General features: G+C 41.6%; 1 protein-coding gene across 5 annotated transcripts in view; it reads right to left on the bottom strand.

Moving 5' to 3' along the window:
- RASGRF2 (Ras protein specific guanine nucleotide releasing factor 2) overlaps nt 1-16183 on the bottom strand; it is a 230136-nt gene that overhangs the window by 44186 nt on the left and 169767 nt on the right. For all 5 annotated transcript variants that reach the window (XM_067731139.1, XM_067731141.1, XM_067731142.1 and 2 more), the window contains exon 18: nt 7580-7686. In XM_067731139.1, the coding sequence (XP_067587240.1) occupies nt 7580-7686 (107 nt within the window). The remainder of the gene's footprint in view (nt 1-7579; nt 7687-16183) is intronic.

The following is a 16183-nucleotide window of genomic DNA, read 5'->3' as shown; positions in this document are numbered from 1 at the left end:
GGAAAAGAATATAAAAAAGAATGTATATATTGGGGTGGCCAAAAGTTACAGAAAAACCCAAATGAACTTTATGGCCAACTCAGTATATGTATAACTGAATCACTTTGCTGTATAGCAGAAATTAACACAACATTGTAAATCAACTATAAGATTTTTTTTTTAAAAGAACAAACTGGGGGAAATGAATGTAATTGGCAGATAAAGGGCTTAATCCTGATATATAACAAGTATATAATATAAATAGGAACAATACTAAAAGTAACAGAAAACTGAGCAATGCCCAACAAGAGAGACATTTGACTGGGAGGTGCTTCTCCAGTGCCAGAAATGTTCCATTTCTTGCTCAGGGTGGGAATTGTACAGGTGTGTTCATAGGTAAAAAGTCATTGAGTTATACCCATGTTCAGTGCCCTTTACTTGAAGTCTGTAATATCTCAATAAAATGCAAAAAAGCATATAAACTAGGAGTTCTTCATCAGCAGCTAAATATGCTCTTGGTCCATCATACAATGAAGGTAAGAGGACTGAAGTGAGTTAGAAACATAAGAGTTGAGTTATTTTGACAAAGTCTGTGAAATTACTCTTGCCAAGGCGACCTACACTTCCTGTACCATGAACAATAATGAAATAATCAGGCGGTGGTACTATTTTTCACAGATCTCATTAAATTGCTCTGTAGGCCATCCTTCCCCACCCTTTAGGGCGGGCACTAAAGCCATCCAGAAGCTTTACTTACAAGAACAATCTCTTCAATCAGAATGTCCAATCCAATATATTAATCCAAGTTCCATTTCAGTCCAGAATAAGCCATTTCCCTCCTGCCTCTGCCTGGCCTGCCTCAAGCCTAGAAGCCCACATGGGAGGCCCCTTCTTCTCTCTCCACAACCTCCTCTCTGCTTTCTTGCTAACACTTTGACCTTCCAGGGAAGGAAGGTAACCTGATGTTCTGGAGCAGGTGGAGCCTGGCGCTGGTTCCTACTGGATGTGGTGGATGGGACAGTGGCCAGCTCCTCCTTTTGTGGCACTTGGTGGGATTTTTGGAGACCTCTCTGCTGGGGACTTAAGGCCTGTCACCCCGACTCAGTCAGTGTCTGGATTTTGCTCATGCTCACGTCTACCCCAGTGTCTGGAACACTCTGGGGCTCAGTTCTTATTAGTAAATGAATGAAGGAGGTGAGAAAACTGAAAAGGGAGTAGCAATATTCCCTCCATAAACTCCTTTGGGAAGAAGATTTTTAGGTAAGTAGGCCATTTCAGTCTGACCTTACACTTTTTTTTTTTTTTTTTTATGCGGGCCTCTCACTGTTGCAGCCTCTCCCGTTGCGGAGCACAGGCTCCGGACGCACAGGCTCAGCGGCCATGGCTCACGGGCCCAGCCGCTCCGCGGCATGTGGGATCTTCCCGGACCGGGGCACGAACCTGTGTCCCCTGCATCGGCAGGCGTACTCTCAACCACTGCGCCACCAGGGAAGCCCTGACCTTACACTTTTAAAACATGTAGGCTAATTTCCTTTAGCCTAGGATTAAGAAAATAAATGACTGTTTCATTCTCAGCCACTTGTCATTCAGATGGTATCCCTTGTCTGATGAAGCAAATCGTAACCTGTGGACACAGCTGGAGGCTCCTTTATCAGTGCCATTCCATGGTCTGTAAAATCCCACAAACAAGTGGACAGAGAATTTTTTCAGAATTAGTTGATCAATAAGACAACTCAGGAAAATCAAAATTGCTGTAGATTATACATACGAGACCTTCCACAGAGACTCGAGTGTAGATCTGAGCTGTTTATAGCCAGCCTCCAAGTCCCTCCCTGGCTGTGCACAGAGGACACAAGCAGAAACGCTAATTCAAAAATATACATGCACCCCAATGTTCATAGCAGCATTATTTGCAATTGCCAAGATATGGAAGCAACTTAATGTCCATCAACAGATGAATGGATAAAGAAGATGTGAGATACGCACACACACATACACACACACACACACACACACATATATATACAATGGAATATTAGCCAGAAAAAAGAATGAAATTTTGCCATTTGTAGCAACATGGATGGACTTGGAGGGTATTAGACTAAGTGAAATAAGTCAGACAGAGAAAGACAAATACTGTATGATATCACTTATATGTGGAAACTAAAAAATACAACAACTAATGAATACAACACAAAAGAAGCAGACTCACAGATATTGAGAATACCCCAGTAGTTACCAGTGGGGAGAGGGAAGGAGGGGGGGCCATATAGGGGTAAGGGGCTAAGAGGTACAAACTACTGTGTATAAAATATGCTATAAGGATATATTGTACAACATGGGGCAATATAGCCAATATTTTATAATAGCTATAGAGTATAACCTTTAAAAATTGTGACTCACTATATTGTACACCTGTAACTTATAAAATATTGTACACTAACTATACTTCAATTTAAAAAAATTTTTAGAAAGCTCTACAGTCCTGAAATATGCAGACACCTTGGAATTGTGTGAATGCCATGTAAGGCTGTCCGGCAGGACACCCTAAAGAAGGGTCTGGACACCTAGTGAAAACACTTCCTTTACTCAGAGTCCCTCTACACACAGCCCTGATTTCTGGTCCACTAGTGGTTGTAGTCTCTGACTTGGCTGACTTTGGAAACTTTAAAGGCTAGAAAATGTCTTCCTGGAGAGAATGAACAACAGCAACATTAAAATATAAACTCAACAACTATTACTGGGCCTCTACCATGTACTCAGCATTGCAGAGCCAGTGAAAGGAGATACAAAGATCCTTGTCTGGACGGAGCTTCCAGGCTGGTTGGAGGGAGAGGAAGTGTGTATCTCTCCTGGCCTCAGCTGGAAGGGGTATAGTCATAGGCACCTATGTTGTACTTTATGTCCTTCATGCTTCTTAATCCAACGTCACCTTTAATTCTCACCACATCCTTAGGTGCGGTAAAACAGGGATGGTTGTTCTCTTTTTTAGAGGGGGAAATTAGCGCCCAGAGAGACTGAGTGAGCAGCTCAGGGCCCCAGAGAAGATATAATGGCGGAGCTGGAAGAAAAACACAGGTCCTCCCCGACTCTGGGCTGCGATGCATAGACAAGGCATATGGGAGAAACTCAGCTCGGCTTTGTGGCTTCACTTTCAACATGGAAGGAGAAAAATGAGTGAAAAAGCACTACAAAATGAGGAGCAATCAGGGCAGAGTATGTTCACAGATGAAAATTTTTAGAATCAGGAAAAAAATGAAATATTTTAGCTTTACCAAATACTAAAGAAAAGGCTAGAAGATTCCAGGAGAAGAAATGGCATTCTAGCACTACCTTTGGGGGGATGGGGAGAGTTGAAGGTGACATCCTAGGGAAATTTTTTATCTCTGGAGAACCAACACTCATACTTCTGCAACTCTTTATTTCTCCTGAAATAAGTTCAGGGTAGTATCTGCCGATATTAGTTACCTTTGATGAGAAATGAGAAATAAATGCATGATATCCAATACTTTGTAGGAGACTCGATTTTCTAGATCATTTGGAGACAGATTTACACCTTGTTTCGCTGTGGCTTTCCTGTTTTCTACAAATTGCAATGGTGTCCCTACTTAGTCTACCATGTGAGAAAAAATACAATTGTTAGCACGCTGCACTGCTTTGTGAAATGAGTACAACTCCCTACTCATTGTTTTAAAAGCTACTACTTCAGGTAGCCACAATAATGCTACATTCTTCCTTAAATGGACTCAACTGATATTGAATGAATCAAAACCCCTCTTGTCCCAGCCCTTCATTCGTGATGTGAAAACCAAAGACAACCTGGCAGAGTCAGATTATAGCCCAAGTTTTCAGACCAGCAGTCTCATCTCACAGCTGGAATGTTGCCTTTGGAAGAGTAGAGACCTTTAGATAAACCTGAATAAAGGCATCAAGCTGTGCTGTTAATCCTTCTTTAAGCACCGTGGTGGTCACCCTGCTTAGGGTCCCTCAAGTCAGGGGCCACGCTCCCACTTCCTCTAACTCACCTGGCTGGGGCTGTGCCACAGCGGTGAGAGGATACGCTGGGCACACAATGGGGCCTCTAGGACCGTGAGCTGAACCAGCCCTGTCCACTGGAACTGTTTACTAATCCAGACCTGCTCTTGGTAACAGCCCACTAAATTGATCCCACTCTCCATTAAGAGATTAGGACTGGTCTGGTCTCTATAATGGTCATGTAGGAAACGTAATGAATTTGGAGAAAGAGTACATTTTAATTTTAATTACATTTAAAATAAAATGTAATTAAAATTGAATTTAATTACATTTTACTTGTAATGCCAGTTGGATAAATAAAGGTTTTGTTTAAAATCCATATGAAACTCTATAATGGTGCTATGCTCTTACTGCCCTTCAAAATTCAGAAGAGAGAATTAAAAGGAAAGCACTGACTTTCCCAAAATAGTCAAATAGCAACTTCTCTTGTAAGTGTTGTTTACCAACTTGCAAGTGAAACCTAAAGTCTAAACTTTGGATCCAGGCCATGAGGTGTAATTAAAAGCACTCTGGCTTTGGAATGGACAGACCTGGGCTCAAGTCAAGCCTAAAGCAAATCAGTAAAGGGAGGAAAGGAGACCTGGACACTGACACCAGCAAAGAAAGTCCTAAAGCACTTGCCAAAAAGCAGAAATGTTACAGAAACACCCTGCACCTCACACGCTAACACAGAGGATGATGGAGAACTCGGCTGAATGAGGAAAGGTGACAGGCTGTGCACATGATGAAGTTATACCAGGACAATCGAACACTAACCACAGATCCCCACAATTCACTCACTCATGCAGGGAAGGTAAGAAAAGACAAATGAGTGAGTGGTAAGAACTGCCTTTGGCACGTCGGGGTCTAAATTTTATACCGTAATCCTGACAAGAGAAAAGACTGGATGCCTGAGCAATTTGTACCATCCACACATGTAGCGATGTACCCCCTGATGTGGAGAGGGTCTGGGAAGCTGGGCTTCCCAGTGTGGTCCCCTAATGGGAATTGATTATAAAGTGCTTTCCCATGTGTGAGCACATCTGAAGTAACAGGCTGCAAAGTATCTGAACTGTCCAAACAAAAGACAACACCTAGGGGCTTTTTGGATTAGAACTAAAGGCCACCAGGACAATCTGAATAAAGAGACTCTTGCCTTCACATCAATCCATTTTCTATTCCAATGGCTTGGTGCTATTCAACTTGATATTGCCTGTATGCACACATGTATACATGCGTGTACAAGGTAGCTATCAAATCAGATGATAACATTTTGCTCTTAATCTCTTAACTATAAGTGACAGATTCAGCACACCAATCTCTTCCCATCTATGAATTCTCTTTACCAAAAGTAAAATAACCCTAGCCTACTGTAATTTGATTTGTGGTACTTTTCCAGCTACTATAAGAGTTATACGTGAATTGTGAGGGATCCCTGTTGAGATTAGAAAAAGAGGGCACTGGGCTTCCCTGGTGGTGCAGTGTTTAAGAGTCCATCTTCCAATGCGGGGGACACGGGTTCAAGCCCTCATCCAGGAGAATCCCGCATGCCACGGAGCAGCTAAGCCCATGGGCCACAACTACTGAGCCTGTGAGCCACAACTACTGAGCCCACATACCGCAACTGCTGAGGCCCGTGCACCTGGAGCCCATGCTCTGCAGCGGGAGAGGCCCACCGTGATGAGAAGCCTGTGCACCGTGGCGAGGAGTGGCCCCCGCTCACGGCAACTGGAGGCAGCCCGTGCACAGAAACGAAGACCCAACGCAGCCAAGAATAAAAACAAATAAATACATAAATTTATAAAAAAAGAAAAAGAGGGCACTGGGGATTGATAAAAGGAAAGTGAGGCTGATGGGGAAGCAGGGTTAGAGCTCCTGAGGGAGGAGAGGAGGGAGCTGGGGCCAGGGAAACCTGGGCTGTGACTTTGAGTCTTGGCATGAACTTGCAGGGGCCAAGTTGTGACCAGGGAAGAGAGCAAATTAGCATCTGCTCAATTTTGTCTATCGAAGCTACTCTGCATCTCTAAGCCACTGTCGGATCCAGGAATCAGAAGTCAAAACTCTGAGTCAAAAACTAGAGATGATGGGATGGACAGTCAGATGCAGGAGAAACATGACTCTCATGTTTTATCTGCAATGTGGCAAAAGGGATTCAAAGTGGCTCACTGAGACTGTGGAAAAGAGAGACTAGACATTTCAGTGAGCTAAGGATGGTTCTCAGAATTTGGGTCATACAGGATCCATTTTTATTTACTAAAGATGTGTAAGATGAAATGCTTACATACTTTACTTAATGTGCTGTCTTTGTTTTTATTTTAATTAGTATTTAAGAGCTGTCACAGGCTAACTGGTGGTGAGGTCCAAATCCCACTTCTTCCAATTAGTGAATTGTCTTGCCACAGGGGTTTCAGAAGCCTGGCCCTCGTGTGACTCTCTCTGATGAACGGTCATTACCAAGGGCCAGGCGGTAGACCTCTGAGAATAAAATGAAGTGAGCCATGGGAATTCCTTGCATTTTTTCTTTTTCTCTACTCATTAGCTAACTCACATTTTATGTTTCCCATGTTCTGATCTGAGCCATGAAGGGCCCCCTTCTCTCTCTCAAACTCTCCTTGCTGGGTGCTAGCCAGCCAGTGTCCAGGAGGGCCCACCCTTTATCTGGCAGTGGGGGCATCGTTGGGCACAATTCATGCCTTGAATCAAGGAGGCAAAGGGGGCCCTTGCTTTATTTTGTGAGATGGTGAAATCCATATAAATTCTATAAACTTGCACTGAAAACACACAAATAGATAACAAGCAGGTGTCCTGTCAGCATGATGCAATTTAAAAACAGAGTACATTAGACTCTTGAACAACACAGATTTGAACTGCATGGGTCCACTTGTATGTGGATGTCTTTCAAGAGTAAGTTCTACGGTACTACACAATCTGCAGTTGGTTGAATCCTCAGATATGGAAGAACCACATATATCACATGACCATGGGTGCAGAGAGCCGACTATAAGTTATATGCAAATTTTCCACTGCGCAGAGGGCTGGTACTCCTAACCATCACATTGTTCAAGAGACAACCGTACTAGAAACCAAAACATCAAAGGGCATGAGGCAAAGTATCTTCTGAATCGGGCTGAGAAAACACTCCCTGACCAGACGCCAGAGTGTCTGGTACCAGAATGTTGCTTACTTCTAGGGGCACCTGCTGTTTACTTCCAAGAGGTGCCACCCCAGGTGAGCCAACTCCACTTACAGAGAGGGCCCTGTGAATAGTGCTCCCGGGTGGCAGGGGACAGTGGCCCTGCCACAGCTCTAGTGCCCGCAGTGGGTGCTGTTGCCTGAGAGATGAGGGCAGAGGGCAGCCCTGCTTGACCTCTTGTGTCATGCCCTTTGCAGATCTGAAACAGCAGATGTTAGCGGTACACGTTTGTTTGCTTTGATCTGTAGGCCCACCCTCCAGCTTCTTCCCTTCCTATGTTCCAATTTCAAGGTTTCAGACTCCAACTCCAAAGAATCAGAAGGCGTTGTAATGACTTAAAAAGTTGGTTTTAAAACAAATCCTTGAAAGTAATTACCGAGGCCACTGAATTACCTGTGCGTGCTTTGAGACCCAGTGACGGAGGACGTTCAGTACGCGATTGGTGGCTGTTCTACGTATGATAAACTCTTTGTCACATGTTCTCTCGGTGTTGTTAAAGCCTTAGGAGGAAAAGAAACACACACATGATGTAGTTAAAGCCACTCCCCAGGGACCTGGAGAAGGTCACTTATTTTGGGACATTGGTTAATGAAACTCACAAATGACACATCTTGGCAGAGGAGCAAGTGGCTTCAGACTGTTGTGGGTTCTGCTTACTTACCTATTATACCCTCAGCAGCGAGGCCACCACCTAGTTACAGGTGCAATTAAATGAATAACGTGCACATATTTGTTAAAGGCCACTGATTAAAGCTAAAGCCGGTCTAGTGACACTTCCATTTGTGCCTGTCTTGTTATATAATAGAAAGCCAAGAAGGAGTTTTAACAAAGTACTTGAATCAACATTAGTTTATACTTTTGCTCCAAAGGCATTATATAACCACAAACATTTTCAATATCTGTAGCTGGATGAGCCTCGGCTCCCCGATGATACAAATACTTTCTTGTGCACCCACGTATTGAGCAGCAGTATAGCATGGTGGTTAAGAACATGAACTCCACAGCCAGACTGTCTGGGTTCAAATCCCTGTTCTCCTACTATGTAAGTCATGGCTCCTCTTTGGCGACCAGTTTCCTCATGTCCTGCGTGGGATAAGTGTACCAACCTCAGAGACTTGTTTGGAGATTAAGTCAGTGCATGTTAAGCATTTAGAATGGCACTTGAGAAAATAGTGGGAGCTTATTAAAGTCACCAATAACCTACATGTCTCTATATTCAAGGGATATCTATCATCTCTCCATAGGAAATCTCATCTAATGATCACCTATAAAAAATTACTCACATATTTATGTCCCAAGATTTCTTCTCCGAACTTTAGACTCATATATCCAACTGCCTCTTGATATTTTCCTCTTAGATGTTTCAAAAACCTCAAACTCAATTATGTACAAAAGAAAAACCGATGGCCTTTCCGCCAAACCTTGTCCTTTTCCAGTGTTCCCCATCTCAGTAAAGGAGCACCACTAGCCATCCAGTTACATAAGGCTGAAACTTTGGAATTGTTCTTAGGCCATCTCTCTTCTTCTCCCTGATAATTTCACCTGCAAAATAAATCTCAAATCTGTCCATGTCGTCATATCCACAAACCCAAAACTGGCATCGAGCTCCAGCAATTATCATCTAGTCCACTGACAACAGCCTCCTAACTAGTTTCATTGTCACTCCTGCCCCCTCAAATCTGTTCTCTTTTCTGAAGTCAGAAAGATCTTCCAAAGGGCAAATTAGATGTGTCATTCCCCTGTTTAAAGCCCTTCAATGACTCAGGATAAATACAAAACTCCTTAACACAGCCTACAACGTCTTCCATGGTTTGCCTCTTAGCTCCCTCTCAGCCTTTTCTGAGACCATATTCTTCTATTTCCTCTTCCATTTAACCACCCTTCTTTCAGCCCGTCATCCTCAACCCAGCGCCTTTGCATATACCGTCTTTCACTCAGTGAAAGCCACTCTTTCTTCACTTCCCCAAATGAGCCCTTTCTGGCTTGAGCTGGGTAAATCCCCCATAGCACATCTCACAGCAACATGCATATTTACTTTCTGACACTTGCTACATTTGCAATTTTGCATTTATTTATGTGATTATTTGCGTCCTCCATGAAGATAAGGATCAGATATGTTTTTGCTGAGCATGAGCACATATGCGGCATGTAGCAGATGCTGGACACAATATATATTTGCTGAATAAATGAACAAAAGCTTGGATAGTAGGAACTAACTATTTACTTGAATATGCTACAAATGTAAGGATGATTCAGTGAAAGACTGAATGAACAGTCATCAGAACCTATGAATGAGTTAGACGAAAAAGTCCATGAGCTTCTAAAGGGCAGGGGCCCCTTCTCCATACTCCTCTTTGACTGTAGACAGGCATATTCCACCCACTAGCAGACACTGTCAGAGGATGATGATGTGCTCTTGGCAGACTAGATATCCTGAAAAAATCTTTTGCTATTAGAAGCTTAGAAATTCTGGGTAAAATATAATAAATATCTTTTAAAATGCACAGCTGAGTTCTCAAGAAAATAAGGAATTTTCCAGGGTCAAACACACAGAGAGATCTGAAAACCAGAACTAAGCCTCTGAATTATTGCTGTCTGCCTTAAGAGGAGAGCAGTTTACCAGTCTTGGTAACAGGAGATGTGGATTGTAAGTCCACGTGATTCAGGAGACGAAGGCCCAGGAAGTGTGAGTGCCAGAGTTAGAACTGAGACTCCCACATAAAGTTGGAACTCTCAAAAGACCATCCCCTCTGCCCAAAAGAGGATTAGCAAAAGAAATTCTCCAACCTGTAAAAGGAGACAGTTAAGAAACTTGACTCTCTTAGCCTGGATCTCAGTGAGGGTGAAACAAAGGCTCCCTGAGAACTGATAACCACAGGCGCACCTCATGTAGGTTCGAAGCCCAGATTGAACCACTACTGGCTGGCCCCAGCCAGTGATAACTCCGGAGGCCCTGACAAAAGCACACACAAAACCGCTCCGGAGGGACAAACGCTCGCCCTCAGCCTATACTGGATGACCAAAAAGAAAGGCCTCTGAAGAAAACCTCAAAATCCCAGAGTACAAAACACACAAGCCATCCACCATGAACAAGGGTCTGTAGACAAAGGGATCGGGAGCACCCCACCTCACCCCCCTCCACCACCAAGAATTTCACAAACTAGAACTATGCAATAGTTCTAGTTCAAATAACCTAAAATTAGGATGTTTATAAAGTCTACAGATATAAAAGTAGGAACTGAAAACATGTGAAAAGAATTTAAAATATTTCAAGTCAGATTTTACAAGAATCACATAAAATGTCTTCAAATTAATGGAATTATTCTTTCAATTACTGCTGACAAATAGACAAGCTGAAATTTAAAACAGAGATAGATATTATAAATAAATACAGGTTAGACCCAGTTGAATAAAGAGTAAACTGTAAAGAGATCTGAAAAACACATCTGAGAAAATTACCCAAATGCAGTACAAAGAGCTAAAGAGGTAGAAAACAAACACATATATATGGAATGTAAAAAAAAAGGTTCTGAAGAACCTAGGGGCAGGACAGGAATAAAGAAAGCAGACGTACAGAATGGACTTGAGGACATGGGGAGGGAGAAGGGTAAGCTGGGACGAAGTGAGAGAGTGGCATGGACATATATACACTACCAAACGTAAAATAGATAGCTAGTGGGAAGCAGCTATAGCACAGGGAGATCAGCTCGATGCTTTGTGACCACCTAGAGGGGTGGGATAGGGAGGGTGGGAGGGAGACACAAGAGGGAGAAGATATGGGGATGTATGTATATGTATAGCTGATCCACTTTGTTATACAGCAGAAGCTAACAACACTGTAAAGCAATTATACTCCAATATAGATGTTAAAAAAAATAAAAAAAAAAAGAGGTAGGAAAGAGGGGAGACTGGCTATCTGATTGGGAGCATGGACCCACGTGCTATATTATAGCAAGACCATCCGTATCAGCTGAGCACATGAGAGCACAGTTAAGGCAACTTCAGTTAATGAGTGAGCAGCAGCCCCGTTAATAAAACTTGATCTATCAGGATTTACTACAGGTATGCCCCTCAGATAGCTAGTTTATGTATCTGGTTTAGGGAACTTCTAAATTGGTGGTTTAAATAGAATTGACAGAGTGTTTCTAAGATCAAAGACCTCCATCTGTTGTTGATCAAGCAGTGAAAAAGATTCCCATTTTTCACAGATTTTAAAGCTCTGTGATCAGAGCAGCAATTTTCTGCAACTCGCCAGATTTCCTCCTTATTGCAAACTACCATCTAAGCTGGGGGCTGCTTGGGCAATATTTATTTCTGAATTTAAACGTGAACCATATAGCGAATTGGTGGCAATATCCAGGTAGAAGGCATTCTGTCCTAAAATCATGGATCCACCCCCAAGAAGTTCTTATGCCATTTTTTGGAAGAGCAAAGAGCAAATCTTTGTGGAGCTTTAAACATCTTTCGCTTGTCAAATGTCACAGCACAACCAAACTCCACAGATACCCGAAGAGTTTGTTTTACTAACATCACACATCTGGAATACTGTCACCTCGAGATTTCTGTCTTTCCAAATTATGCATGTCTTTTTTTCAGTTGTAGGCACTGGTCAAACAAGCTAATTTGGGCAACAAAAGCCATCTGGAAAAGTGATAAGAACCAAGTCACCATACGTGTGAATTTAAGAATGAGATTCAACTTTATGGTCCTTCCCCCAGACACCTTGTGAGTCATTCTCTCCCTTATAGCAATTGGTAGATGCGACGTCTCTCTGATTAAACTATACACTCCCTGGTGAAGGGATTTTATCTCAGGCATCTTTGTAGGCCCTTCAGCTTTGCACATAGGCACTCAGCAGTTATTTTTCTTAGCAAAAATTGCAGCACTCCCAATGAAAACTATTTGAAAGTGTCTGCAGATGCTATGTATCCGAATAAAGGGCATTTTTCCGCCATATTGCCATGATGACTATGTATTTTAAATCTATCACAAGCAGGACATACAATAAAGTAGTGGGGAGGGAGGCATGGAAATTTTAAAATAGAGAAAAGGAGGACATTTTTCATTTTATACTCCAAACGATGTGATACTTAGCTAACTTCACTGCTTACTTTGTAAGAGGCAAGTAAAATAATGGTGAAATGGAACTAAGATTACGTGTAGGTGGATTACGGACTTGTCCAGTTAGAGCTGAGGACAAACTGTCAAAGACAAGGAATTCTTGAACATGGGAAGGTATTTTAAGATCTAAAGTAGATCGCCAAGAAGTGGACCATGGAGTTGTTGTTAATGCCAACAAAGCATCTTTAGGCCATCCTCTGACTTGGTGAGGAAAGTTAGAGTACAATCAGGAAGAGCTAAAAAGCACAGAGATAATATTGATGTCAGTGGTCCATGGTGATGGGCTGCCTGGAAGGAAAAGTAAATGCTAACTATTGGTTACTTTAACCACATTTCTAGAACCTGTTTCTTATTGTGAATAATTTTATCCCCAGCACCTGGCATTGTAGGTCTTAATAAATTTAGGCTTATTGAATGAATGCATTGAGATCACTTTAATGACTATATCAGTGAGGCAATTAAGAAAAATGCCACAACAGTGATGAATAATTTTTCACTTTATACAAATGGGACTCAATCTCTCCAACAGCGTCAATGTTATCCATGTGCTTTACTTTGTCCGGTAGATATCTTTCTTTAAAAATCATGTGCAGTACAAAATCATATAATTGGTTTGTACATTTCTGTGCACTTGGATTACAAGTGTATTTCCACTCTGGTTGTTGGCATGGAAAGATCGTTCATATTTATTGTTTCTTTGTGCCAGGCATTGTGCTAGGAGCTTAACAAGTGGTCTATATTTTAACCCTTGAAATAATAACAATTGGCATTCATTGCATGCCCACCAAGTACCAAATATAGGACCATGAGTAATGTGGCTTGTTCAACAACAACGGCAACAAAGTAGGGTAAATGTTGTTTCCCCCAATGACAGACAAATAAACAGGGAATCAGAGAGGTTAAGAAACCTGACAAAGGTCACAGAGTTAATAAGTGGCAGAACCAGGACTTGAGCCCAGGCCTGCCCATTTCCAAAGCCAGAGTGCTTTAAATTATACCTCATAGCCTGGATACAAAGTTTATACGTTAAGTTTTACTTGCAAGTTGGTAAATATTATTAAAGCTACAAGAGAAGATGCTATTTGACTACTTTGGGAAAGTAAGTGTTGTCCTCTTAATTCTCTTTTCTAAATTTTGAAGAGCGATAAGAACATAGCACCATTATAGAGTTTTATACGGTAATGGATGTTAAATGAAAACTTTTATTTATCTAACTGGAATTAAAATTTTCTCAAAGTGTACTCTTTCCACAAATTCATTACATTTCCTATGTGACCATTATATAAACCAGGGTTTTTAAAACTTCCAGTCATGATCTATTAATGGGCAGTGAGATCAGTTTAGTCGGTTGTTATCAGCATTTAAACAATGAAATAGATGAAAACTGAGTAAGTTGTACATAGTGAGAGTGAGTATTCTTTAGAGAAAATTTTGTACCAGTTGTGTGTGTGTGTGTGCGTGTGCGTGTGTGTATCCTGGATCAAAATGTAAAATGTATGAGAGTGGGTTGCAATAAAACAGTTTGAAAATGACTAATACAGACAATCTGATTATTAGCACTATGTTTAAACCAACTGCATTAATCTCCCAGAAATTCTGGATAACTAAGTCCATTCCTTACTCTGAAACATGTCTGAAGGAACAAGCAGAGGACGCTCATCCTCTTATGGTCCCCCCTTTGTTTCTGTCACTAAACACTCTTCCCATTCTCCACCCAATCCTCCAGGTTGTCCACCTCTGCCTCATACCTTGGTTTCCGGTCTGTTCTTGAGCTGACTCCAACCAGTTCTCACTCCCTCGGGGACATGATTCTCTCCCACGGGTTTTTCTACATATTCCAACCTGACTCCTCCAGTTCCACCGTTTCCCCAAATCCCTCATTCCTTGTAAGAAATGCTTCTTACAAGATATTTCCATATTAATGACACATTCTTCTCTCATAAAAAACATATCCCAAAATCAAATTTATGTTTTTTGCTCTCAAGCGCTTCCCCACCCTAACTTTCCTGTTGACTTAATGGAACAACCATGGTTTCCACTTCTCAGGTGGGAAACCTCACGCCTCTCTGTCTCTCCTTGCTTTTTCCCATTAGGTCAACAAATACTGTTAACTTTTTGGTAGCATCTGTCAACCTATGTTCCAGGTTCTCTGTAGGTATTGGGTGAACAAGAGATGTGGTCCCTGCTCTCATGGAGCTGGCTCTTTAAATGGGGAGAAGATAGCCTCCAAACAAGTAAAACACCAAAAATGTGTAATTCAAAACCCTGCAAATGAGCACGGTGCTGTTTCTTCAAGAGTATTCTCAAATATCCCTCTAATTTGTTACTGCTCCAGCACCAAGTACTTCTAATGTCTCCCTGTTGTCCACTGAACCAAGTCTAGAATATTTTCCTGGTATGAAGAGGCTGTATTAGCTAGTAAACTGAAAAAAAAAAAAAAAAACAGGCTAATGCAGACAAACAGATTTGCACATACACTGTGCTGAACATTGTGATAACAGTATTCACTGAGCCTATAAAGTAACAGACTCATTCTTGAGATATGATCTAGAATAGCTACAATTATGGAAACTGAACTTTAGTCTGTATATAGTAGGAAATTTGGTGTAGTAATCTACTGGTACATTCAATTACTCCTATTTTAATGGACTCTTAGTTGGCAATCTTTTGTTTGCAAAGGGACAGAACACCCAATTCAAACTCGCTTAGAGTAAAAAGGGAATTACTATTTTATATATCTGGAGATAGTTCTAGATTCAGATCCTGTTTGATTCAGAGGCTGATGTTAGCCTGGCCCATGTCTATTTCTCTTTAGTGCTTTAATTCTGCTCTCATTTCCAGGTAGCAAAAATGGGTAAGGCCATGCTAGACTTATAACCTCATATCACACCATCCAGAGGATGAGAGTGCATTCTTTCTGGTACCTTCCACTAAAGATAAAGGAATTTGTAACCTAGAAGTCCTTCAAAACATCAATGAAATGCAAAGATGTTTTGAAGGACTTCTAGGTTACAAATTTCTTGCCAAACTGCACCATACCCCTTCCTCAAACTCATATCACGACGGCAATGGTGGGGGAGGTGCCAGAGATGGCGGGGAGACGCATGCGTGTGTGTGTGTGTGTGTGTGTGTGTGTGTGTGTATGTGTGTGTGTGTCATGAAGAGGTAAGCTCCCACTCAAAGCACATGGCCAGAAATGTGAAAGGACTAATGAGGCAATGGACAAATTTTGCAGAGTGGGTTTTAAAAAAATTTTTCTCTAAGTGTATCCTTATCCTTGGGTTGTAAAGTTCTTCTCCGTACTCAGTTTAACCTGAGATTTTCTCTAAGTACAATTAACTGTAACAATGAAAAAAAAAACACATCCTTGTAGAATGAGGAAAAGAAGCTCAGCAGGTCTATCATTATTTACGATGAAAAAATACATGAAGAATGGCAAAATCGGTATCTTCCCTTTGCCTTCACTTTTCAAAAATTCAGTAACTAAGACTGTCAGCTGAATTGTTCTCATGGATTTTTAAAAATATGTGCTGTTTAGATTCTTGAAGAAATGATTATATACTAAGTTTAAAACAAAACTTATTGAGAACCATTGGGTGTTACTTCTTTTAATTCTCACAATTGTATAAAACACATTCCTCATTTTTACAGATGAGGAAACTGAGGCTCAGAGAAGTCCAGTAGCCACCTAAGGTCACAGATGGTAAAAGCCAAGCCAGGATTTATGGCGAGGTCACTGGATTCTAAAATCCAGCCTCTTCCCACTGAAACACCCCGTCTGAATGCCTATTCACAGGAAGCGCTAGCTGCCCATGTTTATCGCTATGTAAGCTCCAGCCCTCCCATTGCTGCCATCAGCTTTTGTGTTGGTGTAAA

This window comes from Pseudorca crassidens, chromosome 3 (assembly GCF_039906515.1).
Source record: "Pseudorca crassidens isolate mPseCra1 chromosome 3, mPseCra1.hap1, whole genome shotgun sequence".
In the NCBI taxonomy this organism is placed as follows: Eukaryota; Metazoa; Chordata; class Mammalia; order Artiodactyla; family Delphinidae; genus Pseudorca; species Pseudorca crassidens.
The sequence above is the reverse complement of the archived record's forward strand: the minus strand, read 5'-3'. Positions and strand labels throughout refer to the sequence as shown.